General features: G+C 51.0%; 1 protein-coding gene and 3 long non-coding RNA genes across 9 annotated transcripts in view; 3 read left to right on the forward strand and 1 right to left on the reverse strand.

Annotated features, from left to right (window-relative positions):
* The window catches only part of Tmem184b (transmembrane protein 184B), a 44,244-nt gene that overhangs the window by 7,111 nt on the left and 9,875 nt on the right, over positions 1-27,258 (reverse strand). For 5 of the 6 annotated variants that reach the window (XM_076911626.1, XM_034516673.2, XM_034516674.2 and 2 more), the window contains exons 2-5: positions 11,038-11,290; positions 9,178-9,343; positions 2,411-2,501; positions 2,073-2,148 (exon numbers count right to left, since the gene is read on the reverse strand). In XM_076911626.1, the coding sequence (XP_076767741.1) occupies positions 2,073-2,148; positions 2,411-2,501; positions 9,178-9,343; positions 11,038-11,229 (525 nt within the window). In that variant the 5' untranslated portion in view covers positions 11,230-11,290. Of the gene's footprint in view, positions 1-2,072; positions 2,149-2,410; positions 2,502-9,177; positions 9,344-11,037; positions 11,291-21,029; positions 21,052-27,258 lie in introns of those variants that run through there. The other variant, XM_076911625.1, reaches the window with a different exon arrangement.
* Positions 21,759-22,732, forward strand: LOC143434116 (uncharacterized). The gene is made up of 3 exons (XR_013103369.1): positions 21,759-21,878; positions 22,068-22,232; positions 22,601-22,732. It is a non-coding gene; the product is annotated as an uncharacterized LOC143434116 (long non-coding RNA).
* Positions 23,401-24,631, forward strand: LOC143434114 (uncharacterized). The gene is made up of 2 exons (XR_013103367.1): positions 23,401-23,537; positions 24,212-24,631. It is a non-coding gene; the product is annotated as an uncharacterized LOC143434114 (long non-coding RNA).
* LOC143434115 (uncharacterized) lies at positions 24,688-25,313 on the forward strand. The gene is made up of 2 exons (XR_013103368.1): positions 24,688-24,820; positions 25,012-25,313. It is a non-coding gene; the product is annotated as an uncharacterized LOC143434115 (long non-coding RNA).

The following is a 27,258-nucleotide window of genomic DNA, read 5'->3' on the forward strand; positions in this document are numbered from 1 at the left end:
GCTGAGGTGGCTCTGCAGTTTCTGTGATCCAGTGGGGTGTCCGTATCACCCACAGACTCACACTGACCTAAAGCCATCAGCCTCAGTCAGAGGTCGAGTGGAGGGGAGGCAGTGGGCACATGGAGCTCCAGCACATGGCGTGGCCAGTATGGCTCAGGCTAGGACCAGTGGCTGGAGCAGAAGGGCAGCCTGGGAACCCATCTCTGCTCCACTGAGAGCCTGGCCTGCGGGAGAGCCACAGCAGAGGAGCATGCTGTAGGCAGGGCTGTACACTGCTATCAGAAAGCCCACAGAAGCCCTGGGCTGCACACCTTCACCAGAGGCAGTGCGAGGAAGGGAGAAAAGCAGAGGTTCACACCAAGGTGCCTGGTGAGCTGGTAGGGCTGCTCCCTTGTGAGGAACTTTTATCACCTCAGTCACACACAAGGAAACTGAGGCACAAAGCTGAACTGGCAGATGCAGCAATGGAGCCCAAGCCAGCAGGCTCCAGAGCCTTTGTCCAGCTACACCGTGGTCTGTGGTCCAGAGACCAGGTGAGAAGTTAAAGTCATGTGTCAGTCCCAGAGTGGGCAGTCCTTGCTAGAGTTCTGTTGGGCTGGGGTGGTGGCGGTGGTAGTGGGGTGTCACTGACCCGAGAATCCCTACTCCCCTCTCTTCCTCTGTCACTCCCCCACTTTATGTCTCCCCATAGGGACAGAACCCAGGAAAGCGCGGACACACACACACACACACACACACACACACACACACACACACACACAAAAGAGGTAAGTACTTTTCCACCACATTGTAACCCCAGCCCAGGAATTTCCCCTTTTAACAAATGCTCCAAAAGACTCAGACACTGGGCTCTGGGCCCGAGGACATCCTGGCCCACCCAGTGGTGCTGGAATGAAGACAAGACTGTAAGTAAGCACAGGGGTGCCTGCTGGGAGCCTTCCCATGTTCTTTTCACTCGCTGCCTTCACTGCCATGTTGAGGTTCAACAGTTAAGCCCCAGAACCCCGGGAGGGGAATGGTCTGCACCTGGTGAAGGTGAGGCCAACTGTGCTCTCGGTTCTGCTCTGGAGGGCAAAACTTTGAGGACAATGTAATGATCAAAAGCAGCCATGAGTCACAGCTGGGTCTGGATTGGGTAGCAGAGCCACATAAACAAAGGCTCTGCAAGCCCCACCCTGGACCAGAACAGTGTTAACCCCTTCTGGACCACTCTGTGGGAGAGAATCTGAGGCCTCCTCTGGGGTAGCAGAACTGAAGCTGGGGCATATCCACTGACACCGCTGTGCAGGCAGCCATGCTGTGGGCCTTGAGCCCTCTACAGAGGCCAAAACCAGGGACAGGCTGCAGTGCCCCTGGCGGGGGATAGGGGGTGGGAATCATTTCTCTCTGACCACTTGGCCATATTGGAGGGACTGACAGAGGCCCAGCAGAGGCCAAGGGCAGGCATATGAAGTCTGGGTGTGGCACCCGCAGAGACTATCTCCCTGAAGGAGCCAGAGTTGTGCCACATCCTCTGCCTCATCTGCTCCCTTCAGTCACCTCTTGAAGTACGTACTGCCACCTCCATTTTATAGAACAAACACGCTCAGAGAGGTGAAGCAAATGAGGAGGTCACTCAGGCAGAAAAGCTGGAAGTCCAACACTAGCCAGGAAGTGGTGACGAAGGAGAACAGCCGCCACGGCGCTGTGAGCGGGATGTGGGAGAGGGCAGGGGCTGCACAGTCTGAGCTGCTGTGTGTCTTTAATGCCGAAACCCCCTTGGCCCAGAAACAGGGATGGGTTTTCAAACTGACGGTCCAGAAGCCGTGTGCTTCCTGGTTCTTGGACACACAGCAAGACTCTGGACCAGCCTCTCTGTCCCCAGGCTGCCCCTGATACTACCAGGATGTTCACTGCCAGTCTCAGCAGATGACACTAACACAGTGTCTCCAGAACAGCTTGGGGACAGCTGGGGGTCCTGGAGACCTCCACGGGTATGGCACAGGTCAGCATGTAACAGAAACCACCCTCCAGGACAAAGGTCTGAACCAGGCCCACCCGCTCCCCAGGCTGGGTTGTCTCTGAACGCATACCTGTTTACAGAACCGCAGGAAGCCGATGGAATAGGTCTTTCCCCAGAGGCAGCACGTGCCATACATGCAGCTGGACCTGGGAATGACAAGTACGGGCTGGGGCCAGGGGGTGGGGGTGGTGGTCTGTGTGTCCATTGGGGGGGGCAGTAGGTATGATCTATGTGTCCATTCAGGGGGGTGGCATGGTCCGTGTGTCCATTTGGGAGGGTAGGGGTGGTCTGTGTGTCCATTCAGGGGGGTGGGCATGTTCCGTGTGTCCATCGGGGGGGCAAGGTCTGTGTGTCCCCCTTCTAGGCTGGGAGGTGTCCACATGGGGCTCAGGAATCTGTCATACTCACTCAATGGCCTTCCCTCTGATCTCAGACATGATGGCACTCTCTCCCCCAAGGTACTCATAGCACAGGCTCAGGAAGTTGTAGATGACAAAGGCTGTGGAAAGTCCAGAGCATAGTATCCAGGTCAGCAGAGCGTTCGCTCAGAACAGAGCAGCAAACCAAGGGCTGAGCGCAGCAACACTCAGCCCTGCAGTCTTCTGATGACGTCTGACCCTTCAGGATACAGAGCATAGAAATGGGACAAAGAGCTACCCATGTACCCCTGGGCCAGACTGCCCAGCTGTGGACCACGCTCTACTACTAAGGAGCTGTGTGGCTGCAGGCACGATTCTCAAGCTCCCTGTGGCTGTTTCCTCATCTGTGAACTGGCAGCAAGTACTTCCTTAGCCTGCTTCGGGGAGAAGAGCAGCCACTATACGAGGCCCTGCTCCCAGGTGCTCAGTAAGTGGTGTGACGCTTATTCCAGAACACCCTGCAGGGAGGAACTGAGTCCTACATCAATACCAAGCCAAAGCCCTGGGACCTGTGCCAACACTGAAGGAATGCAAGTCAAGGGGATGGATATGGCCTCTGGCTTTCCAGCATCACCTATGGCAAAGGCCAGGCCAGGTAGGCTTGCTTACTCTCAGACTGGATCTCACAGGACTCTCCCTCTGGAAGGACAGGAAAGGAACCTTTCTTGAAATGAGTCCCCCAGAGAAGCCACAGGGCCCAACACCACCTCCCTCTAGCCAGCAGTGCCTGCTTTCCTTCGGAGGACCTGCCACCCGAACTTATACCCTTTCTTTCCGGGGAGCGTGTGCCGGGCTGCTGGTTAGCCACAGCCACACCCAGCTCTGAGGGAACTGCTCTCAGCTCAGGACTGTCTATCTTAACACAAGTACACAGAGCAGCCTGTGTGCTGGTTCACTGCAAACAACCACTAGTGAGTGACTAATAAGTTCATCAATTCTCAGAGAAAGGAGATGAGAAACAACCTCCTCAGACATGACTCGGCTGATCAAATCAGGTCCCCTGACCATCTGGAAAAATCCATCCCCTTAGTAGTAAATACTTAAATCCCCCCCCCCCCCCCGAGGTTTCTACCCTGCCTTAGAGATTTAAGTTCTTAGATGAAAGACACACACTGCCTTTAAACTTACAATAGCCTTAATCAGTACAATAGCTGGGTAGAAGAGACATAGGTGGGGTTTAGGTTTTGCGGGCTTGGGGTCAGAGGAGGAGCATGAGGGAAGAAGAGGGGGGCAGGAGGAAGACGTTAGGTGAGCCATAAGAACATGGTCCTGAGGGCTGGCCGACTGCAGTTAAGATCAGCCCAGATGAAACATAGTAAGTGCTAACTCGGACTATCCATAGGAAAGTAGATTCTAGCAGCATGGAGGCCAAGCAGCTGTCCAGTTGCTGCACTGCTTAAGGCTTATTAAAAATATGAAGGCTGTGTATATGTGTTTTATCCAGGAACTCAATAACTAAAGGCAGGGCAGAAACCCTGGGCCAGGATTAAAGTAATTTCTACAACACCTTTCCTAGGAAAATACAGGCTCACCCAGAACAGACCCAACAATGGCATTTACACAAGAGGCATCTACACAGGTCAGAAACAGAACAGAGAGGCTGACACATGACCAGGAGTGAGTATAATCCAGGCAGCGGGCTGCCAATCTGCCACATTCTCAATGTGGCTCCAGACCTGGTCTCTAGGAAAGCAATACCTATCACAGCCTGCATGCAGGCCGTGTGCTAGGCCCAGGGATACATTAGCGAACATGGGACCCACAGTCCAGAGGGAAGTGATGGTTTTACTTACTCCTGCCCTGGACTACTGGATATCTAGAACTTTCTGCTCCTTTCTAGATACCACATATCAAGTTACAGACAGAGTATGCCATCAGGAAGGGAGGATGAGGGTCAGGATGACACACGGAGGCTTGTCCACACAGCAGATAGGTCTCATGGCAAATCTCATTAGGACTTCACTTCACAGAATGGACACACCTTTCTCCCTTCCTGCTTTTCAGGACAGGGGCTCATCATGTAGCTGAGGCTGGCCCCAAACTGGCAGAGATCCTTTGGCCTCTGTCTCTCAAATGTGTGGGATTACAGGCACGTGCCACCACACCTGATCTGGAAAGAGTATTTCTAGTGAGCATCGTCATCAGAGAGAGAGGCTTGAGCTTCCCGCTGGTCATTAGAACCAAGCATCAGATGCAGACCTCTCAGCAGAGACTGCGGTCCCACCAGCCCTCAGTGGCAGCTTCTCTAGCCAAGTAACTACCTAGACAGGAAGTTACAGCCCACTCAGTGTCTTAGCTGTAGTCCCTACAAACAAAGAGCCAAACTCAGCCTGCGAGCTCAGGACTTCAGTGAGAACCTGCTCACAAGTGTCCCTGCAGCTGCACCCAGGCCAGGAGTTATACACTATTCAATATACACCACCAACTACCACCCACCACACGGCAGGTACCCTGTACAGAACTGACGGTCCCAAGTGTATCTGGCTGCTCCAAGCTCTCTCCTCTGTTTCACTTGAGCACCTTCCGCTGATCTCTGCCTCTCCCGCACAGAAGCTCTGAGTTGATTGGAGAGACCAAGCTATCTGGACATTCCAGATAACTGAGGATATGTTTGGAAAACAACTGCCGGCTGTGGACTAAAAGTACTTTCTGCTTGGTTCTCCAAGCCTCAGAACATCCTTTCCATTTTCCAGGGGCACGTGGGCAATCAATGTACAATGGGCCAACCCTGGTGGACAGGGGACCTGCCCTATGTAAGTGTGCCCAGTTCTAAGGTGCTCCTAAGCCCTCCTCTCTCGTGGCTCCTCTCCTTTGTACATCCTCCCAGCACCCCTCAGGCTGCTCCTGATTCCTCTTCCTTCAGCCCTCTCCCTCTGCTCAGATCCACTGAGCTTGCATTTCTTGTTGGTGAGCTGTGACCAGTGCTGCTGTCACCCAGCAGGGTGTCCTCCTGGCAGAAAACTGGCCTATGGCTCTCTTTTTAAATTATATTCATTTATCTATTTATATGGGTGTGGACACGTGTGGCGATCAGAAGAGCTTGCCTTTCACCACATGGATGCTACAGAGGCACTCCGGGCATCAGCCTTGGCGGCAAACATTTTTACTCACTGAGCTCCCTCCCTGCTCCCAACCTAGGCTCTCGTTCATTCACTGTACCCTCTCTGTCAAGAAAGATGGTTTGGGCCATATGTCAAGATTCAGTGTATCTGAAATACAAACTCTGGGTCCAGCTGTGATGTTGTACATCTGCCATGCTGTGCACAGGGATCACAGACCTGAGGCCAGCCTGCGCTACACAGTGAGACCTAGCTCAACAACAAGAATCTGAACTCTGAGATGAGGTGAAGGACACTGTGTTCATCCTAGGTGTGAATCTTTTTCCTCCCCTTCACCAAGCCCAGCATACATCAAATCCTGTCTGCAAAGACCCAGGCAGGTGCCTGGCGCTTCATCACCATCAGGTCCCACTGGGCAAGTTTTGCAGCGACCTGCAGCCCTGTCTGCACACTGTGTGATGCATACTCCACCTGGTGCCGGGGGAGGGAAGTACGTGCTAATGAGGAAGAACCTGGGGTAAACTGTGAAGGCCACACAAACATTTGTAACAAAATATACGGTGGGGAGCAGAGGAAGCTGCATCTCACTTCCAGTCACTGAGCCTCCCAGGCTCTTAGCTCACCCCAATCCCATCAGACACCAAACCCATGGCGATGAGTTCACACCCCAGACCCTAGTCTATCCCAGCTTGGTGTGAACTACAGTCCTCATCAGATGGGTGCTATATGGAGCCAGGGCATCCTAGAAAAGGTACTCAGTATCTCTGAAACTCAGCCCTTGCCAGGTTGCTAACTAAACAATAAAATTTAAATAAATTTTAAAAGGAAAAGAAAAACATCAAAGACACAAACAAGAAAAGGTCTCAGGCCCTGAGTCAGGGAGTTCAAACCATAAGGCCTCCCTAGCACAGTGACAACTACTCCATCTTCAGTGAGATTTTGGAACTTCAAAGTTGAAAGCAAGATCTTAAAAGCCTAGAAGAATATGCAAGCAGCTAGCAGGGTCAGAGTCCAGCAGACTTCCTAAAGCGGCGGCAGCAGCTGACACCAGTGAGAAGAAGCCTGCAGGATCCAGAGAACAATTCCCAACCTTGAGGTGTGCTCCCTTCCGAAAAATGTCAATCACAGAGCAACCCACTAAAGACACTTCAGATTTCCTACCAGTGTCCCATGGGCCAGCTTTCTCAGAAGGCTGGTGGAAGATGGACCCTGACCAACAGAGAGAACAAACCACAAATGAAGGAGAAACGGGGACAGGTGACCCATGCAGCACAGGAGAAGCCAACACAGGTCCAAGAATGATGGTGACTGGCAGCCTGGGTGACAGCAGATGAGGCCTTGAAAGCAGGCAGTGCAGGCTTCAGAGAGGCCTGGTCAAAGGAAAGCCAGTGCTAACAGATTCACACATGGCCGCCGTAGGAAAAGCGGGACTGGTTATTTAAAACCATTGTAGTGTTCAGGGATAAACAAGTGATATGCATAAAAAACCGGACAAACCCAAAATTAAGACAAGTAGCAAAGCCCAGGCTTCTATACAGAAAGGTCAGAGAGACAGCTGCAAACACAGCACTGAGGAGTAGAGGCAGGAGCACCCAGCTGCATAAGGACCGGGTCCCAAAACAAAGGAAATGAAGGGAAAAGAAGAGGAGTGGGGGGAAGTGCAAGGCTCAGCTCTTGACAGCATTTACACATAAGCACACAAATTCTGAATGCACACCTAGAAAAAACTGTAGTCCAGTTTCCCCAGCATGCTGAGGCTAAGAGACGTGTTTGTGCATGTGCACTGTGTGCACGCACGTGTGTCTGCTTTTTTAGGTATGTTAGAGACAAAAGAGACCTGAAAGGAAGTACAGAAGGGACAGGTGAGAGTGCCGGTCCAGGTGCTATGTGCTGTGTTGTTTGTAAGCGCCCTGGGAGATGACAGGCCAGAGACAACAGCGTTGCTAGGAGATGGGTGGCAGACTTCTTGAGCCAACCTTTCTGCTGGCAGTGGGGCTGGTTGAGGCAGGTAGGAGGAACAAAAGAGCTTCTTAAGTGGGGTGCCGCAGACCTCTGCTGCTGCTCTGGGGTGTTCAGTGAGGACACACTGGTAGCTCCCCTCCCGTGTCCCCACTGTGTACTACAGGTTCTATCTTTAGGGCTCTTAGACTACTCAGGATACACAGACACCAACACACATGGAGAAACACAAAGACACATAGGCAGCAAGGAACAATTTTTTGCTTCTAAAAGAACCAGGGGAGCAGAAGCTGGTCCATGTGCCCACATGAGGCTGGCAGCTGCAGGGAGCATACTCAGCTCCTCCCTCCCCAGCCAGAGGCTCCCTGGGGGATTCTCTGCTTTCAGGAATATCAGGCACACTCTCTCCTGGAAGGAACTTCTGAAAGAATCAGGAGGACAGTGCCTAGGAATCAATGCAGCCCCTATAACCCCAGCACTTGGGAGGCAGAGGCAGGAGGATCTCTGTTCAAGGTCACCTAGTCTACAGAGCAAGTTCCAGGGCAGCCAGGGAGGGCTATAGAAAAAAAACCCTGTCTTGGGGCGGGGGAGTGTGAGGCTGGGGCTGGAGAGATGGCTAAGCAGTGCAGAGCATGGGCTGTTCTTCCGGAGCATCATCCTGGGTTTCAACTCCCAGCACCTTCTCCTGGCTTCCTCAGGCACCACACACACACACACACACACACACACACACACACACACACACGGTGCACAGACATACATGCAGGCAAACATTCATACACATAGAAGATAGACAGACAAAGAATATAAGGTGCACACCTTTATCCCAGAAATAGGAAGATCTCTGTGAGTTCCTGGCCAGCCAGAGATATAAAATGAGACTCTGATACCTGTCCCCCCAGCCCTCTCCCCCAAAAAAGTCTGAGGCCAGCCTAGGCTACATGAGATCCTGTCTCAAAGGGGGAGGAGAGTGTCCACTGCTGTCATGTGCCTGGCTCTGTTCCCACAGAGTGAAGCCTCCTCCCAGGGCTGTATCCACTGAAGGGATAGACAATGCTTGCAACCATGCACGGAGAAGGAATATGACACTGAGGAAGAGACCAGATGAGGGCCAGTCCCACACATGGCTGGAAAACCAGACCACGCCAGCTCCCAACACCAGGGAACTACCTACTGCTGAGCTGCGGTGGAGGCTGATGTGTCTCCTGAAGAGAGTGTGGTGGGGGACCCAGAAATAAGGGGGAACGTGGAAGAAGGTGCTAAGGAGGGGGTGCCAGTTCCTTTGAGACACACAGAGCACCACATGGAGACACGTAGGCTTGCAGGCCCAACTGTGTAACTCCTTCCCCAGTACCTGTGGTTTCTATCCATAGATAAACCATTTAGAAGTTGCCAACCCAGCTAGAGAACCCAGAGCTGAGAAATAAACGAATTGGGGGTGGAGCTCCTGCCTCTGGGCATCTGTGAGGGCGGCCTGGGATCCCCCACACCAAACCATGTCTGTAAGCGGAGACCTGGCTACACGTGGACGGTTACCCGTCCATTAGGGATAGATGGATAGCCAGGTGGGGAAAAGGAATCCAGATCCATCCTTGTGAGGTTGGTCCTGAGGCTCCTGAGGGACTGAGGAAAGACATGCCAGCCTCAGGTCCTACAGATGAATGAGAGGCCTGCACCCCTGGCCCCATGGCCCCTGCTTCCCACCCTTCCCCCAAGCCCCGCTCCACAGTGTGCTCACCCTCATAGCAGTCACGGACGGTGCCGAAGTACACATAGTACTGGTCGTTGGTGAAGAAGAGGAGGCTGAGCCAGGAGTCGAAGGCATAGATGGGCACGATGAAGAGGATGCGCACGATGTGACGTTGCTCGTTGGGGCGGCTGTAGCAGCGCAGATGCATGTAGATCTGGGTGGAGGGTACCAAGTCAGCCAAGTCCCACTGCCTGCCTCCCATCCACCTGTCTGCCCTACTACACCTGCCTCCCATCCACCTGTCTGCCCTACTACACCTGCCTCCCATCCATCTGCCCTACTACACCTGCCTCCCATCCACCTGTCTGCCCTACTACACCTGCCTCCCATCCACCTGTCTGCCCTACTACACCTGCCTCCCATCCACCTGTCTGCCCTACTACACCTGCCTCCCATCCATCTGCCCTACTACACCTGCCTCCCATCCACCTGTCTGCCCTACTACACCTGCCTCCCATCCATCTGCCCTACTACACCTGCCTCCCATCCACCTGTCTGCCCTACTACACCTGCCTCCCACCTGCCTTCTGCCTCCTGCCTGCTCCATGGGAAGAGGATGGCTCCTAACATCTGTCTCTATCCTTCCTTGCTCTATGGCCTGATGAAAGTTACCTACCCTGAGCCTCAGTCCTGTTCTGTAAAATTAGATGATAAACCTTCCATCATGAGAGTTCAAAGGGACCACATAAAGCTGGTGTGGTGCTATCTACAGGCCACCTTCAGCTACAGAGGACAGTAAGGCCACTGTGTTGTTGAAGTTGTGGTCCTCACTGTGTGCTCCTATCATCCTGCCTCCCCAAGGCCACATTCTCAAGGTCTCACAGCAGCAGCACTGAGGTAGCTGAAGGGCTGATTAAGGGTGAGTTGAAGCCATCTGGCTGTGGCCAGTCTGCCTTGTCCCTTCACAGATGATAGAGGGTGGGGCAGCTAAGAGCCTCACTCTGCAGGACATGGACACACTCCTGGGCTGTGTGGCCACAGTGGTGTGCTCACACTATGCCTAGTTCCTCAATCCGCTGAACTAAGGCAGCACTGACTGCAGTGTCCCCAGGGAGGCAGGAGAAGGCAGTGCAGCTCTGGGGAAGCAGAGCTAAGAGCGCAGTCTCAGTGCCTGGGCCCGACTCTCATGACATCACTCTTGGCCCAGCCCAGGCCAGCCCTGACTAAGGAAAAGGACAAAACATTTCCATCCACCGTGAGCCAATTTCCTTGGACACTAATGGATCTAAAAGAGTCTGAGACACACAGCATCTGGGGAGGGGCTGCCAGGGGCCTGAGCAGACTCACCCAGCCCTCTACATGGGGAATCCAGCAAAGCTCCTTCACAGGAGACAGAACTGACTTCTCGCCAGGCGGTGGTGGCTCACGCCTTTAATCCCAGCACTTGGGAGGCAGAGGCAGGCGGATTTCTGAGTTCAAGGCCAGCCTGGTCTACAGAGTGAGTTCCAGGACAGCCAGGGCTATACAGAGAAACCCTGTCTCGAAAAACCAAAAAAAAAAAAAAAAGAACTGACTTCTCTCCCTGAGCTGCCACCCACAAATAGCGACCAGCAATTCTGTCACCTCCCTCACCCTCCCTAGACATGGCTAACGGTAACAGTTCTGTGGCTTCAGCTGCACATGCCCATGGCCAACAGATTCTAAGCAGAACATCACAGCAGACAAGTATCTGTGTGTTTCCTCACAATCCTGATGTTCCAGAGCCACCACCTGCCTGCAGCTGAGCTGGGGAGAGAAACCTAGGAAGCAGAGCTTACATTGCTATACCTTGACTTGCCTAAAGCATGCTCTATGGAACCAGAAACCACTTGGGACAATGAGGGATGCTCCCCTGTCACACCTAGGTACCTGGTGGCAGGTGATGAGTAGAGCTGTCCACACAAAGAAGCCGGAGATGGCCTGGGCGGCAGTGGTCATCAGAAACACAGGGTGCTCCATGGCTGTGGGACTGCCCTCGGGGGTGGCAGAGACACTAGGTGAAGCTGCTGTGGTTGAGGGTGACGCTGGGTCTGGGGCCAGCGCAGCCCCCCTCACTGTCATGGTTCCCAGCAGCAGCAGCAGGCTCCCTGAGAGAATCTCATGCAGTGAGTGGCGGGCTGGCCTAGAGAAGAAACAGAGTGAGTGGCGTTGTGTTGTGAACAACCCTTCCAGGTCTGCATCACGGGCCTAGCCATGCCCCTGCTCAGCCATTGCCCTAGAGTCTCTGTGCCAATACACAATGGCTTTGTGATGTTCTGAGACCTCAGTCAGACAAGACCTTTATCTGTCAAACGTCCTCAATATTCCCCAGGAAGTCAGGAGGCTAAAACACAGCTAGGAATGCAGGCACACAGAAGAGCGCCGACCTACAACTCAACAATGGCTTGTCCACCTGCTGCCCTGGCAGTCCCTTATTACTGCTGGCGCGAGCTGGAGCCCTCACATGGCACACAGAACTACCCCATGGGCCTTGCTATGTTTAGCCTAGGCAGGCCTTGAACTCAAATCCTTCTGCCTCAGGCTCCGGAGTACAAGGATGAAAGACATGTGTCCTCCTGATGTGGCAGAATTGTTTTTTTGTTTTTTTGTTTTTTTGTTTTTTTTTCTAAGACAGGGATTCTCTGTATAGCCCTGGCTGTCCTGGAACTCACTCTGTAGACCAGGCTGGCCTCGAACTCCCAAAGATCTACCTGCCTCTGCCTCCCAAGTGCTGGGATTAAAGGTATGAGCCACCACTGTCCAATTTGGCAAAATTGTTTTATTGCTATGGGAATCTACCTGAAGGGTTTGGCTTTTGTGATTTCTTTCTGACTTCCCTAATGGCTAACAGCCACCTATCCCTTTGGGACCCAGCTGAGCTATCTTGGAGACTTTATGGCACTTCCCAATTTGTACATCTTTAAGCTTCGAGCTATAGAACCCAGGACTTCACACATGCCAGGAAAGTACTCTATTGCTGCCCTACACAACCCCTAAATATGATCTAACTCAGTGTAGTTCCTAAACCCTGCCCAGACATTTCCCTAACCGAATACTCCGATCCATCTAAGGAACACATGGTCTGCATTCCGTCCACGTGTCTCTCTTCTGCATGCTCAGAGGCAGGAAGTCCCCTAGTCCCATCTTTGAATCTCCAGCACCAAGTCCGGCACCCGGGCGATTTATAATGGTCAACCTCATTACAGGCTTCTGATCACATTTCCAGAGAATGTGGCTGAGGTAGCCTCACTCAAGGAACATGGCAGAACTGAGGAAATGGACATCAAGGAAATTTCCAGAAGGAAAGTGAAACAAAGGGTAGATGGTGTCTCTGTGGAATTAAAGCCTTTCTATTTCTAGATAAGACCTGGGGTCTCATTTGACATGGAGAAGTCATCCTCATACAGCCCAGAGAAGAGCTGCTGACAGGTACCCACAAGATGTTTGCCAACTAGGACAAGGCTGGGCCAGAGACCGGAGCTACTTTCAAAGAACAAAGCCTTCCAGGATCATCAGAATGTGCTCTTAGGACAGTGATGCCCCAGAGTGACAGCCATAGTGGCAGCATTGGCGGTTGGAAGGTCAGGAGGGTGGTGCCCTCATGAAAAGAAATAGTACCCTGGTGTGAGACCCCTTCTCGGCAACTTGAAGACAACAGGAATGGGCCCCACTGGACAGTGTGGTCAGTGCCTGGATCTCAACTGCCCAGCCTGTAGAACAGTGAGAAACAAGCCAGTTTCCAGCTTTCTGTTATGGCAGCCAGAGGAGTCCAACTGCGCCTTCTACCCAGGCATCAGTGCCCTAGGAGCTTCATCCTCCTCAGTGCTGCCACCTACTGACAGCAGTCAGTGCTACCCAGCCTTCAGGTGACCTGGAAGGCCAACCGCCCAAACCACAGACTGGCCGTGACCCACTCTGCACCAGTGCACAGAAGGGCTGAGAGGGGTCAGTGGAGAGACAGTGCACCTCATGGACACTGGGAAGAAGCCTGACTGAAGCTAGAGCCCCCAGCTTCAGCAGCAGCCCAGGTGACCAACCTCACAGTCCTCTGCAAATCCCAGACCTGACATCTAGGCCACAAAGTAGTGACACATGAAGAAATCCCCTCTCCGTCCTGTCTCTGTGGGGTCGACACCGCCTTGCCTGCTGTCCACCTACAGTCCTGCTTGTCCCCACTCACATCCAGCTGTCAGACCACTGGGACCCAGCGGTCTGGGTTGGTTGGATAGCAAACCCTTGGATTGCTATCTTCCACAAAAACAATCCCTAACCACCAACTAAAAGACAGATTCAAGACTCAAAAACAGAAGGCATCTAAATTGGGAAACTGAAAAATGGAGAAGGTGCCTGTGTGTGAAGACTGGTGGCAAGTTCTGGAAAGAGAGCCACCGTGGCAGCCTAGTAATAGCTGCTGTAGGCACGGCTGCCAAGAAGAAAGCTAGCGCCTGAGACGTCTCTTTAGAAAGGTTTGCACTGTGAATCAACATCTTTGCCTGTCACCCCAGATTAAAAGGATAAACATGGAGTGGGCAAAGATACCCCTAAATCTCCAGCATTTCCTCCAAATATTATCTCATGTTTGTTTTCTTTCCCCTCCTGGCAACTTTGAAGTGATATTATCTACATCTTGGAAATAGAATAAAGGTGTGAAACTTGGCTTTCAGCCCCCTACCAAATAATGATTTGAAGGTTTCTAGAATAGTCTCTCGGATAACAGTTAAAGCAATGCCCTCACTCTTAGATGTTTGGTCCCTGGTCCCCTCAAAAGGCAGGTGTAGCAGTTCCTCCACCCAGACCCAAGACCCACATGAAGGCTGCCGACCACATCTGCAATCCAGTCTACATCACTCTAAGCTCTGCAGACTGCTCACAACGTGCAGAGGGTGGGGAGGGAGTAGATCCTGGGACCCACTGTTTACAGTGTGTTTAGGAGAGGAGAGACACTGGGTCCCAGTGTCCCACACCTACGACAAACAGATGTCTCCCTGGGAGGGAGCACTCCTGGCTTGGTGGAGCACCTGGCCCTGGGAGAAGTGAGAGTGACTGTGGCAGGGGGGGAACTGCAGCTGGTTCCCTCTGATCTACATGGTCTCTGTGGCTTCCTTTCCATAGAGTCCATGGTCCTCACAGCGGGGGTGGGGAAGAGACACACAAGACAAGGCTTGGATTCCAACTACTCTAGCAGGTTCCAATTCTATTTTGGGGGGTGGGGGGATGTTTCATCTGTGCGTAGGTGTGCTTGTGTGCGCTGCAGCTGTTTTTGAGACGGGGTCTCTCATTGGCTTGGGGCTTTCCAATCAGATAGCTCTTCTATTTTTTACATGGGTTCTGGGAGCAAACTCCAAACCTCATTCTTGGTGGTTAGCACCTTAACCAAGAGCCATTTCCCCAGCCCATGGTTCCCATTCTTAGTTGAGCAACTGTCAAAATTCTGCCAAGGGTATGGTGGAGGATTATGGGGATACACTAGAATCACCTCTCTGAGGACATCCTGAAGCCTCTGGACCCTCACGGTCCTGCGAAAAGCCAGCTTTGACCTTCCCCAAAGCTCCATGCTCCTGCAGCACCACACTGCAATGTGGAGGTCACATGTCACCATGTTACAGAGAGGTGACAGCCTTGGGGGTCAGTGTGCTCAGTGGTCTAATGGGCAAGGACTTACCAGCAGCACCTAAACAGAGGAGTCTGAACATACCTCAACTAACTTCAAGCTCTGAAGGCACTGATGGGATTCCTGCCAGATGAGTTCTACAGTATTTCAGGGCAACTACATAAGTGAGGAGAGGGTTCTAGTCTACAGCTGTCCCAATGATAAACAGGCTTATAATTTAAAGTGACTATTTTAGGACTTGCAAGATGCTTGGGTAAAGGCTGCGAAGCATGCCGACCTGAGCTCAGGTGGACGTTATCCCCTGATCTCTCTTCAATCTGTCTCTCTCTCTCTCTCTCTCTCTCTCTCTCTCTCTCTCTCTCTCTCTCACACACACACACACACACACAGAGTAATAATAGCAATTATTACAATAAATAAGATAGCACTTTAAAAGAATCTGGGTGTAAATGTGGGAACTCTGAGACAGACGAGAACATGGGCACTGCAGTGACCAACACCGCACTTGCAGCAAAGCCTCAAGGGTGGCACCTGTCAAAATAATTACAGCCTGGACAAGGGAGGAGAAAGCAGGAGACAGAAAGAAAGCACCTTGCAGGATAATACTGAGGGCCAGTTGTCCTCTGCTGATCTCCAGTGACTACTGTTTAAAAGACTCTGGTGTGCTCGACATGATTGTGTTAAAATGTAAACAACCACCAATTAGTTTGTTTCTGCTTTGTCCTGTCCTATTCTTATGACTCAATGTGGACTTGTGTTCAGATAAATATTATTTGTCTCACTTCATGCTAAACCTCAAGTATATACTTTCTGGTGGTGCTGCTGCAGCTGACAGAGTATGTATGACTAGATGGCCCTGGCTAGTCTCAACTCAGAGCTCCACCTGCCACTGCTTCCTGAGTGCTGAGATTAAAGGTGTGTGCCACTATGCCTGACCGGAAATAAATACTTCTTTATGTGAAAAAAATTAATACAGAGTGGACTGTGAATTTTTTATTTGAGACAAGGTCTTACTTAACATGTAGCCCAGGCTAGCCTTGGATTAGCACCAATGCTTCCCTGCCTCAGCCTCTCCAGTGCAAGATTATAGGCATTCCCCATCATGTTCGCTTGGACCTTGGTTTCATTTCATATTTTTAATTTTAAAAATGTATAAATTGCAAGAGTATTTTGCTTGCATGTATGTATGGGTACCACATGTGTACCTGGTACCCTTGGAGGTCAGAAAAGGGCACCAGATCCCCTGAATTAGAATTATAAATTGTAATTACAGGTTGTAAACCACCATCTGTATGGATGGTGAAAACCAAACCTCGGTTCTCTGCTAGCACCATGAGTGCTGGTAACTGCTGTGCCATCTTTCCAGCCCCAGACCTGAGTTTTAATATATAAAAAAGTGTAAAACTGTAAGAGAAGGCTGGGTGTGGCAGCACATGCCTTTAATCCCAAGAGGCAGAGGCAGGTGTATCTGAGTTTGAGGCCAGCCTGCTCTACAGTGCCAATTCCAGCACAGCCAGGGCTATACAGAGAAACCCTGTCTCAAAAACCAAAGGGAAAACCATTGAAACCAGGAGATAGGCAAGACTTAACACCAGAAGCATGTCCTACAGAAGGAAACTTACAAAATTAACTGTATAAAATGTAGAAGCATATAGGGAAACATTCCTCAAAAACCCGAGGTGGGGGAAATCTCTTAAACAAACAAACAAAATACCCTTTTTGTTTTGTTTCTCTGTGTAGCCCTGGCTGTCTCGCTCTGTAAATGAGGCTGGCCTCAAACTGAGAGATCTGCTTCTCTGAAGTGCTGGGATTAAAGGTGTGCACCACCACAGCTCTGACTGAGAAAGGAGTGAAAAGGCTGTGAAAGTTGCACCTCAGAGTGGCAGGGTGTGCCTACAGCACACACCTGGGGAATGGCCAGCGTCTTCGGCAGAACAGAACAGTCAAAAGCTCAACTGTACCGTCGTCTGAAAAGAACACTGGCTAGGTTGACACACAGTCAGTGAGCACATCATCAGACAATAGAGAAGAAAATGAAAACCAGAGAAAGGTACCCCTAGAACTACCCAATGAGAGACAATGCTGATGTAAATGCTGGTCATGAGACAGAGAAACTGAACCTCATACGCAGCGCACACTGGCATGAAGATAAAGCAGAACACCATCTGGCCATTTCTTACACAACCATTCAGCCAGGCATGGCAACCCAGCCCGGTAGTCCCAGCCCCCAGGAGGCTGGGGCAGGAAGATGGCTTGAGCTTGGGAGTTCATAACCAATGTGCAGGTCAGAATTCACTGTCGACTTGACAAATCTGGAATCACCAGGACAATGAGATTTTAAGCCAGGTTGAGGGAGATTATCTTGATTATATTCATTGATATGGGAAGACCTGTCCACTCTGGTTACACCATTCCCTAGGCAGGGGATCTGAATGGTCTAACTGGAGAAAGCAGCTGAAAACAAGCACACGTGCACAAGTACACATACATGTATTCACTGTATGTATTCACTGGTTTCTTCTGACTGCTAAAATGTTGACTAGCTGCTTCAAGCTCCTAGCCTTGACTTTACCCTGATGGACTATAACCAGAAACTCTGAGCTATAATAAGTACTTTCTCCCTTAAAATGCCTGAGAATAGCCCAAATGCCTGTCAACAAGTGAAGATCAAATAAACCACTACATCCAGACCTTTAGATTACTTCTCAGCAATAAAAAAGAGTGTCTACCAGGTCGTGGTAATAACCATCTTTAATCCCAGAGTTTGGAAGGAAGATGGAAGGTGGATCTCTGAATGTGATGCCAGATTGGTCTATTAGGTGAGTTCCAGGACAGTCAGAGCTACAGAAGACAGGCAAACCCTGTCTTGAAAAGTAACAGCCCCAACATTAGGCAAAGTGCTGTTGGGCAGGGCTATTCAAGAGACTCTTAAAACATTCACCTTACTGCTATTGCCCTCCAGAAGTGGAAGTTAAGCCCTTACACATCAAACATGGGACCCAGAGGTTCCGAGCTGGAACTGGCCTGAATGCCTCCTCAAGAACTAGCTTCCATAGTTCCTGATGGCTTCATACAGGCTTTCAAAAGAGAGTATGGGGGCTGAAGAGATAACTCAGAGGTTAGGAAGAGGTCCTGAGTTCAATTCCCAACAACCACATGGTGGCTCACAACCATCTGTAATGGGATCTGATGCCCTTTACTGGTACACAGGTGTACATGCAGACAGAGCACTCACGTTAAATAAATACATAAATAAATAAATGAATAAATGTTTTTTTAAAAGACTTATTCATTTATTTTATGTATGTGAGCACACTGTCACTATCTTCAGACACACCAGAAGAGGGCACTGGATCCTATTACAGTTGGTTGTGAGCCACCATGTGGTTGCTGGGATTTGAATTCAAGACCCCTGGAAGAGCTCTTAACTGCTGAGCCATCTCTCCAGCCCAAATAAATAGATCTTAAAAGGGGGAGGGGGACGTGACTAACAATAGTCTTACCCAGCTATGATGTTAGAAACTGTCTGAGTCCATTTATAGAACATTTTCAACATGACCTATAAAGGTGCAGCTCAGGTGAGCGCGGTTGGCAGAGACCAGGGACACTGAGAGGCAGCATGGTGCAGGCACGTTCCTTCCAGTGATCCACACAGAGCTACAGACACAAGCCCTCCCACAGGTGACAATACAGAACCGAGTGAGCATCACAGCCCAGTCTCCATGGCCTGCCCGCAGGGAACCACTCTGATGTAGCTACAGCCAAGGATGACACCAATGGAAGGGGCCTGCCCCTGGTACACTAGGTCTGAGCCTCCTGTGGATCTCAATTTGTTTCAAACAGAGGATAAGTTTTTGTATTTGGCTTTGTTTGTTTTCTGGATTTAGATTTTTTTAAATTCTATTTTATATGTATGAGAACTTTGCCTACATTAATGTTAGGTGCACCACACGTGGACCTGGTGCCCTCAGAGGCCACATAGTGTCAGATGCCCTGGAAGTACAGTTACAGATGGTTGTGTGCCACCAGAGGGTTATGGGTGCTGAGAAATGAACCTGGGTCTTCTGCAAGAGAAGCAAGTGCTAACTGCTGAGCCATCTCCCGAGCCCAAGATAGATTCTTAAAGTCTACCACATGTAGAGATGCATACTGGCTTGTTCTATGGGTAAAAAAAAGTCAGCATGGTGCTATATCCACACCCCATCCCCACTGCCCAAGGTCAGCCTTAACTTCCTGTGTCCTGTGTTCAGGGATCCTCTTGGGCTGGGGGGAAGCTCAGCTGGCTGAGTGCAGACCTAGCATGCCCGAAGCCCTAGGTTCGGCTCAGCACCACACAGAACTGGGCACGCTTGTACACGAAGGTAAGCCTAGCATTTGGGAGGCAGAGGAGAGGGAACCGGGTTCAAAGTCAACTGCTACAAAGCAAGTTCGAAGCCAGACTGGGCTATATGTGACTGTCTCAAGAAGGAAAGAATCCTCCTGTGCAGCCTCCAGAGCATGAGCGCAGCATCCATCCTTTTTAAGGAAGAGAGAAAGATGAGTCAAGTCGGTCACATAGACTTGCTGAAACCCAGTGAAGGGTGGGGGAGAGCCAGCTCAAAGTCAGCACGTAAGGAGTCTTCCATAATGAAGACAGAACATCAAAACCCCACCAAAGCTCAGACCCAGTGACTGAGGAAAGGCCCAAAGAACAGACTGTCTCCCTACCTTGCAGAAAAGCAATCCAAGAGGCCAAACAGAGCAAGAGGGAAACTGAGGCTGGCCTCAGTGCCAGGTGCGTCTATCTTAAGTTCAGAAAAGGAAGGAGCAAACTGTCCCATGTAGACACTAGTTCTACACTGCCTGTAGGCAAGCTTCCTAGGACTGCCTTCAAAATGTCCTCAGACATATTTGTGACATTTCTTCACGGGACAGAGCTGTTGTTTGAGAGGCCCTCCCTGTGACACCATCAGAAACATCAAGGAAAGAAGGCTCTATGCAGGGCTTTGTGACTAAACCAGTGTTATCTGGCAACTGTTTAAAAAAAAAAAAAAAAAACAAAAAAAACTCAAATCTGTACTCCTAAGATACTATGAAACAGAATGTTTTAGTTGATTAAAAAAAAAAAAAAAAAACTTCCCAGTGAATCTGAGTGTGTTTTGAATGCCCGTGTTAGAGACTTTGAAGCACATGCCTGTTTGGTTTATAAGAACATCTGACTAGAGAGGAAATGGAAATGTACCAGCTGAATTCTGACAGTTCCTTTGTACAGTCAGTGGCTGAGATGGATCAGTGTGAGGGGAGCCAAGGAAGACGCACTGTCCAGCGCTGTGGCATGGGCCAGGGCCGGCTGGGCAGGGAGCTTTGTCAGGGAAGGCGGCAACGAAAACCGGGCCCAGGGACTCGGAAGGCAGTCAGGCCTTCCAGATGCTCCCTCCACAGCACCAAAGCTCACCCACCCTGATCATGCCAGCCCAGGAAGCCAGAAGGTTTGTGTCATCAGTGACTCCAAGTTTAAGGCTCATGACATCAACTTGTCCTCTGACCTCTATGTGGAACGGATCTTGCAGACAAAGGGTAACAGGAAGGGTGAGTTTGCAAATACTTGCCAGTATATCAGAACCCACACTCAGAAAGCCTGGTGTTTGTTTATCTGTGTAAATGTGCCCTGTGTGTGTGCACCCATGTGCACATGGGCAGACCAGACGAGGCTGTCAGGTGTCCTCTATTACTCTCTGCCTCGTTCCTTCAGAACAGGTCCCTCGTGAACCTGGAGCTCACTATTTTCTGGCTGGAGTGACAGCAAGCCCAAGCCCTAACAAGCTCACCTTACTTATGCTAAGTCAGCAGTATGCCTGGCCACATCTGGCTTTTTACATGGGTGCTGGGGAGCCAAACATAGGCCCTTATGATCCCAACAGAAAGGTCTCTACCCACTGAGACCTTACAACCCAAGTTTGGTTTTTGTTTGTTTTGTTTTTAGACCAGGTCTCACTATGTAGACCAGGTTGGTCTGAAACTCAGAGATCCACCTGTCTCTGCCTCCCTAGTGCTGAGATTAAAAGTATGGTAAGTTTGGGGTTCTGTTGCTGATAAAGGTGTGTAATCAACAATACAGCAAGTCAAGGGCCACTGGCACCATGTCTTTCTGCAGTCTCTGTGCTAACTGCTCCCAGCACAGTCCCTTAGCATTCCCAGTCCCAGGCTTCAGATCACACAGAAAGTAAAGCCAAGCACTTGCTTGGTTCCCCAGTGGACCACCTGTGGTAAGTGCTGTCACCCCACCACCCACCTGCAACTCTGAAGAGGCTAGGTCTCAAGCTGGTACTTTGTCCCAGATCCTGAGTCAGATGGCAGAGGTGGAATCTGAACCTCATCGATCTGGACCTGAACAGGTGAGCAGGCTTTTATCTTGGGAGCAGAGCAAAGGTGTGTACTGTCCTGCTGCCATGGCCTTTGAGCCAGTAAGCTTAGCAGCCAGAACTGCCCACACTCTCAAAAGGATGTAGGGCTAGAAACATGGCTCGGTGGGTAGAGCTGTTGCTTAGAACAGCACCCTAAGTTTCATCCCCTGTACCATATAAACCAGATGTGGTGGCTCATGTCTGTAATCCCAATAGAAGGCTTGGAAGTTTAAGACTAGTGTTGGTTACACAGTGAGCTGAGGCCAGCCTGGAGTGTACAAGATTGTTTCAACAAAATTAAATACATAAGTAAGTAAATAAATAGATTATAGTAGTGCATATGGTCTGGCACCCCCAACCTCCCATGCACAGCATTCTCATAGAGAAAAATGTAGCTCGCTTGCCTCGGTAAAACCTTTAAAGGTTATAATTAGTTTCATATCAATTCAGGTCAGATTTTGGCTGCAAAATGAGTCTGCTGCTGACTAAGGAGGAATCTCTGGGGTTTCTGCAAGATCTAGAGTCTGCCGTGGTAGAAAAGAGACCTAGCTAAGGAGGCCTTTGGGCACAAGGACTGACTTTGCACCTACAACATCCTCCCCTAAACCTGAAATCTACTCAGCACCGACAGGAGTGGGCTCTAGTCTTGACTCCCCAGTGACCAGGGCCTCTGGCCTCCTTCCCGGCCTCTTGTTTGAGCCTCAGCAGCAGAAGCCCTGTCGCCCTACATGTGTGAGGTGAGCGCATGTCTGAGTGCTCAGGTGCTTCTCCTTGGCTCTGATTGTCATGGTAACAAGACCACTAACTCTCACCTCACCAAAACCATCACCAGCATCAGCACGTTGGGCCCCGCCCACCCCAGCAGAACCAGGTTGTGCTCACTGCTCAGCGCTAAGGCCGGCACTCCTGTTTCCCACATTCTCTAGGTCCATGATACCAGGCACACAGAAGGGACATGGGAAGAGGCAACTGTGAGCTACTGAGCAATGTGGAGCCTGGCCTTGGAGCCACCCAGCATGCTCTGTCACCTCGGCCCTCCCCACTGCTGACACTGCAGCGTGGCTTGAGCAGGAGTCTTCGGCTGGAAGGAGGTATGCAGAGGGTAAAGGATGGAAGCTGGGCCACATGCAGTGTCGCTCGCCTGAGAAGGCCACACCAAGGAGAACAAAGGACTATTACAGGGGTGGGGGGCACGACACCATGAAGGCGAGTCTAGGAAAACAGATGCTGTCACCAGCTGGAACACTCAAGCAAAGGGCTAGTCACTGTTAGAGACATTGACCACAGGTGGGCTCCCTCCTGCCTTCTCCATGACAACACTGTAAAAAAGGTCAAAGTTCATGTTTCAGGGCCCCTGCTTTGGGGACTGGAATGGTCTACCATTCTCATTTCTGAGCTCTGTCCCCCACTGTCTGGACATCGCCACCTTCTGTCATATCCACAGTCTTTTCTCTCACAGCCTTTCCCAATATCATGACTGGCTGGATGACATCGACAAAGCTGGAATGAATCTGCTGAACACTGATTTGGGGACAGAGGACACAGCATGGACAATGGTGTGGAGCTGGCCTGTGCCCTCAAGAAGGCCTCACTCAGGAGCAGCTGGACAGGCCGCATATGGCACTGTGAAGCTCACAAAGGCCCTTGGCCACATGCAAAGTAGACTTATCTGGTCAGAGCACCCAGACAGATGAGTGCCCCGGCAGAGACCCTGCGGGGGGACACAAGGACACAAGGACAGGGTTCTTGTTGAGCCTCAGGCCTCTGGCTAATGGGGAAAAAGGAAGCAAGCTTGGGGAAAACAGCTCTCAAAAAGGAGTAGCCAATACAACAGCCCCTCCACCTTACACCAGAGGTCAGGTCTGTGGCTCAGAGAAGGCTCGAGAGCAGAGAACCAGAAGGAAGTGGGAAAGAGGGTCTGGAATACATTTCAACCAGGCCCTGGGTAATGAACTACGTCAAACCCAGGAACCCACTCAGTAAACTTCCCCTCCCCCAACTCATGCCACATCTGTAGCCTCCTCTGAGAAAACAGGCCACTCCTGTCCCTCTGTGAGGACAGCCTCCTCACACTCCCTGGCCTTTCTTCAACCTTGAGCCCTGGAGCCACGTCACCCACACCTGACTCCAAGCTCTGCCACTGTAGCTGTGTGTCAGAGACAAATTATGCAACCTCTCTCTGCTTGGCACAAAGGGCACGCAGCCACACCCAAGCCAGAGGCACTTCCAGGAAGAAACAAGACTCAGGTACTGCATGCTGCTGCCATTACTATTATTGGTCTCCTGCCACTGCATTATCCCATCACAGAGGGGTGTGGTGGGGTACCACATTCCCAACAGCCTCTGAGCCCAGGCTGGCCCTACTTCTGGTCTCTGATTCTCTTTAAATCTTGTAGGTATGTACAGTGTGAGTGTTTCTATATGGTATATGTGTGTATGATGTTTGTGTGTGGTATATATGTAATGTGTATGGTGTGTCTACGGTGTATATGTATGGTATATGTATGCATATGTGTGTTTGTGATGTGTGTGTAAATATGGTACATGCATGCTTGGTGTGTGAAGCATGCTATGCATGTGGGTACTGTGTGTGTGTGTGTGTGTGTGTGTGTGTGTGTGTGTGTGTGTATACACATTACACATGTGCAAGCAAAGACCAGGAGGATGTGGGGTATTCCTTTGAGGAAAGGTCTCTCTCTGAACCTTGAGTTCATGTTTGGGCTAGGGCTGGCAGCCAGCAAGCCCCAGCAATCCCCCTGGCTCTGACTGTCACCCTATCCATCCAGCTCTGAGATGACTTGTGCATATGAGACCACAGCCAGTTTGTTAAGTGGGGGACAGGATCCGAACTCAGGTCCTCATGGTTGTGCCTGCAGAAAGCATTCCTAACTACCTAGCTCTCCCTCTAGCCTCACTTCATCTCAAACCTTCCCCTACCATTTGGAGATAAGGTCTCACTGGAGCTGAAGCCAGCTTGAAGTCAGGGTGGTCCCCCTGCTTCAGCCTGAGTGTTGGGGTTTACAAGCATGAGCCACAATACCCATCCAGATTTTCATTCATTTCATTTCAGATCTAAGCCTGCCAAGCTGTAGCCATGGAGTGCATACTCAGACGGCGGCCACCCTCAGGCCAGGCTGCACTGGCAACAGACGGGTGGGCAGGCACTTCTCTGGAATGTGAATACACCCCAGAGGAATGCTGTTCTTGTTTGTCTTAGCCCCTGGAGGAAAGTCCGTTTTACTTGCCTCTCCCCACAGGGCCTCACTTGAACATTGCATCTGGGCTCCTGGTTTCTGGGCCTGTAGCCTGGGAATGAGGAGCTCTTAGACCTGGGGGCTGGAGGGGCTGCTCAGCTTGACCAACCTCCAAGTGGCTGCCTTTGGAGGGAAGCTGGCCCACAGCAGAGACAGACATCAGCCCACAAGCTGGCCCTTCTCCAGAGAGGATTAGAGGAAAGAGTGCTGGCCAGCAGCTGGCAGCTTTGCTTGGTGAGCCTTCTGAAAAAGGTCACATGCCTCACGACAGGACAGAGGTCCACTTCCGCCACAACACTATTCCCATCAAGACACCACCAGAAAGGCCACTGTGGAGGCTCCACATCCCCCTTCTCCCAGGCTCACAACCCACTGAAGCCTGATGCAGAGAGGAAAACTTATCCAACCCGGCCTGTTTACACTTGGTGGGTAGGGACATCAGAAGCAGGGGCAACAACAGGGGAATCCAAGCCCTTCGGTTCCTGGGGATCACGTAACCTCCCTTGAATTCGGTGATTCGCTTTGGGTTTCTTTGGAGCTTTGCTGTTGTCTTGTGGTTTTCGTGATTGTATGTGTGAATGTTTATGCTATGTCTGTGCACCACTTGCATGCCTAGTGCCCACGGAGGTCACGAGAGGGTAATGGCTTCCCTGGAACTGGAGTTAGGATGGTTGTCAGCTACCATGTGTGTGATGGAAGTGGAACCTGGTCCTCTACAAGATCAACAAGTGCTCTGAACCACTGAGCCATCTCTCCAGCCCTGTAGTAGAATCTTTTGGTTTTGTCTGTTGGTTTCTTTAAAGAGTCTTACTATGTGGCCTTCACTAACTTTGAACTCTCTACGTAGACAAGGCAGGCCTGTCTCTGACCTGTCTGTCTCTGCCTCCAGAGTGCCGGGATTAAAAGTGTGCACTATCAGGCCCAGAGTTCAGTGTTTTGGGGTGTTGGTTTTCAAATGAACCAGGCTGAATTCTGGTCACCCAGTTCTCTTCCACACCGAGTACAAACGGATCTGTGTGCAGCCTGTAGGGCTGAGTGCTGGAGCCGCTCTAACTAGTTAATATCGCATCTAGCACTGGGCACATGGCTGCAGAATCCTGAACCCCAACCTCCCCACTGCCTTCTGGGAGTAGGCTTTCTAAACAAAGACTACTGCTGGTGCCTCTCCCTGGGGTGTCAGCACAAGTCTCAGTGCAGGGTGAGTGGGTGGCCAACCCCAAACAACAAACTCCATTCACAAATATGTAGTGAGCAGACAGTCCATCCAGGTGCTCACCCTCAACAGTGTGCAAGGGGCTCTAGACAAGAGCAGAAGAGGCCACAGCGCAGACGCCTGTCCCCACAGGGAGGGTGACACAGTGTCAAATTCAGCCAGTGGACATCTCCGCAGCAGTGAAAAAGAACAAAGGCCTATTCTGCAAAGCTGGATGGCCTCACTGACATGGAGAGGAGAAGCCAGGCACCAGAGAGGCCAGAGAGGCCATGTGCCAGATGCTCAAACCAGGCAGAACTAATCCCAGGTGCTGAGCTATGAGCATTCTTACCTGAGAGGGTGAGTGGTCACAAGGAGTCCCAGGGAAGAGTCAAGTACCTGGGAGACAATGCAGGAAGTCCCAAGTGACAGCAGCAGGGAATAGCCATGGCTGTGGGAATGGCAGAGGGCAGCATAGAGCAGACACTGAACAGGTACCCATCTGCGGTGGAGAGATGGCAGCAGCCAGGTAGCTGGGTGAGCACAGGCGTGGAGGTGCAGCGTCAGGGACGCCAATAGTGCAAAGCCCAGCTTCTCAAGAAAGCATGGGTCAAGAGCCACCACAGAGGGGTGGTGACACCCATGGCTTTAGAGGGGTCTGAGACACCCAGGGCTTTAGCTCCCCATGGGGAAAGCCCTGAAGTTTCAGAGGAAGCTTACTGACCACAGCAGGGATTTAAAAGTGCCAAAGCCAGCCAACAGCAGGGAGGAGCTGGAGGTCCTGTTTACTAAGGAACCCAACTCTGCTCAGACCCTTCGGTGAAAACCAAGTGTCTATTTTCACTGGATGAGGTCAGGGCCTAAGTGAGGCTGGCTGCCTATGAAGGGGTAGCCTGGCCTAGCACTGGACAAGCGAGGAGTTCAGTTAATCCTGTTTGGTTTTCTTCAAGGATGTAATATTCACGTTTCAACCATCAGAAGGAAGGGGGAGCCATACCTGGTGGCATTCGGGAAGCTGAGGTCAGAAGCTCACTGAACCTAGAAGTTTGGAGCCACTCCAGGCAGGTTTGAGAGCCCCTGTTCTTCGCAGGTGAAATAAGACACAAAGGACAATCCACAAGCAATGGCTGGCGCGAGCACACTCCACCCCAGAGGTGTCATGGTCCCCACTTGTTGTGGCTGCCCAGGGACCATCTACATACAGTAACACTTCCTTCACATCACAGAGGGGCTTCTGGACACGACACCCTCCACCCACTGCTTTCATTCAGAGGTTTATCTACAACAGCCCTGAACCCTCTATGGCCTCTGCCATGACTGCACAATATTCCATGGTTGGACAGGCCATAATTTCTTTGGGTTCTCTGTACAGAGACATTGAGGTGGAGTCCAGTTCTTGGCTATTTCAAAGCAGCATCAATGCCCAGCCATGTATGTAACCCATCACTCTGCTCACGGAGGATCATGTCTATAGGCTAATTCTTCATGCAGCTTCTGCTGGTTCAGAAATGTACATTTCACACAAGTCAAGACAGAGGCGGAGTACACTTAAGTTTTTCACCTAGGAAATGAACCTTAGTGTTGACGGTGGCACTTTGAGGTGGTGGGGGAAGAAACGGCAGAGAAAGGCAGAGTTTTCAACAAACAAGGCTGTGTGTGAGGAGATGGTAC

This window comes from Arvicanthis niloticus, chromosome 13 (assembly GCF_011762505.2).
Source record: "Arvicanthis niloticus isolate mArvNil1 chromosome 13, mArvNil1.pat.X, whole genome shotgun sequence".
NCBI lineage: Eukaryota > Metazoa > Chordata > Mammalia > Rodentia > Muridae > Arvicanthis > Arvicanthis niloticus.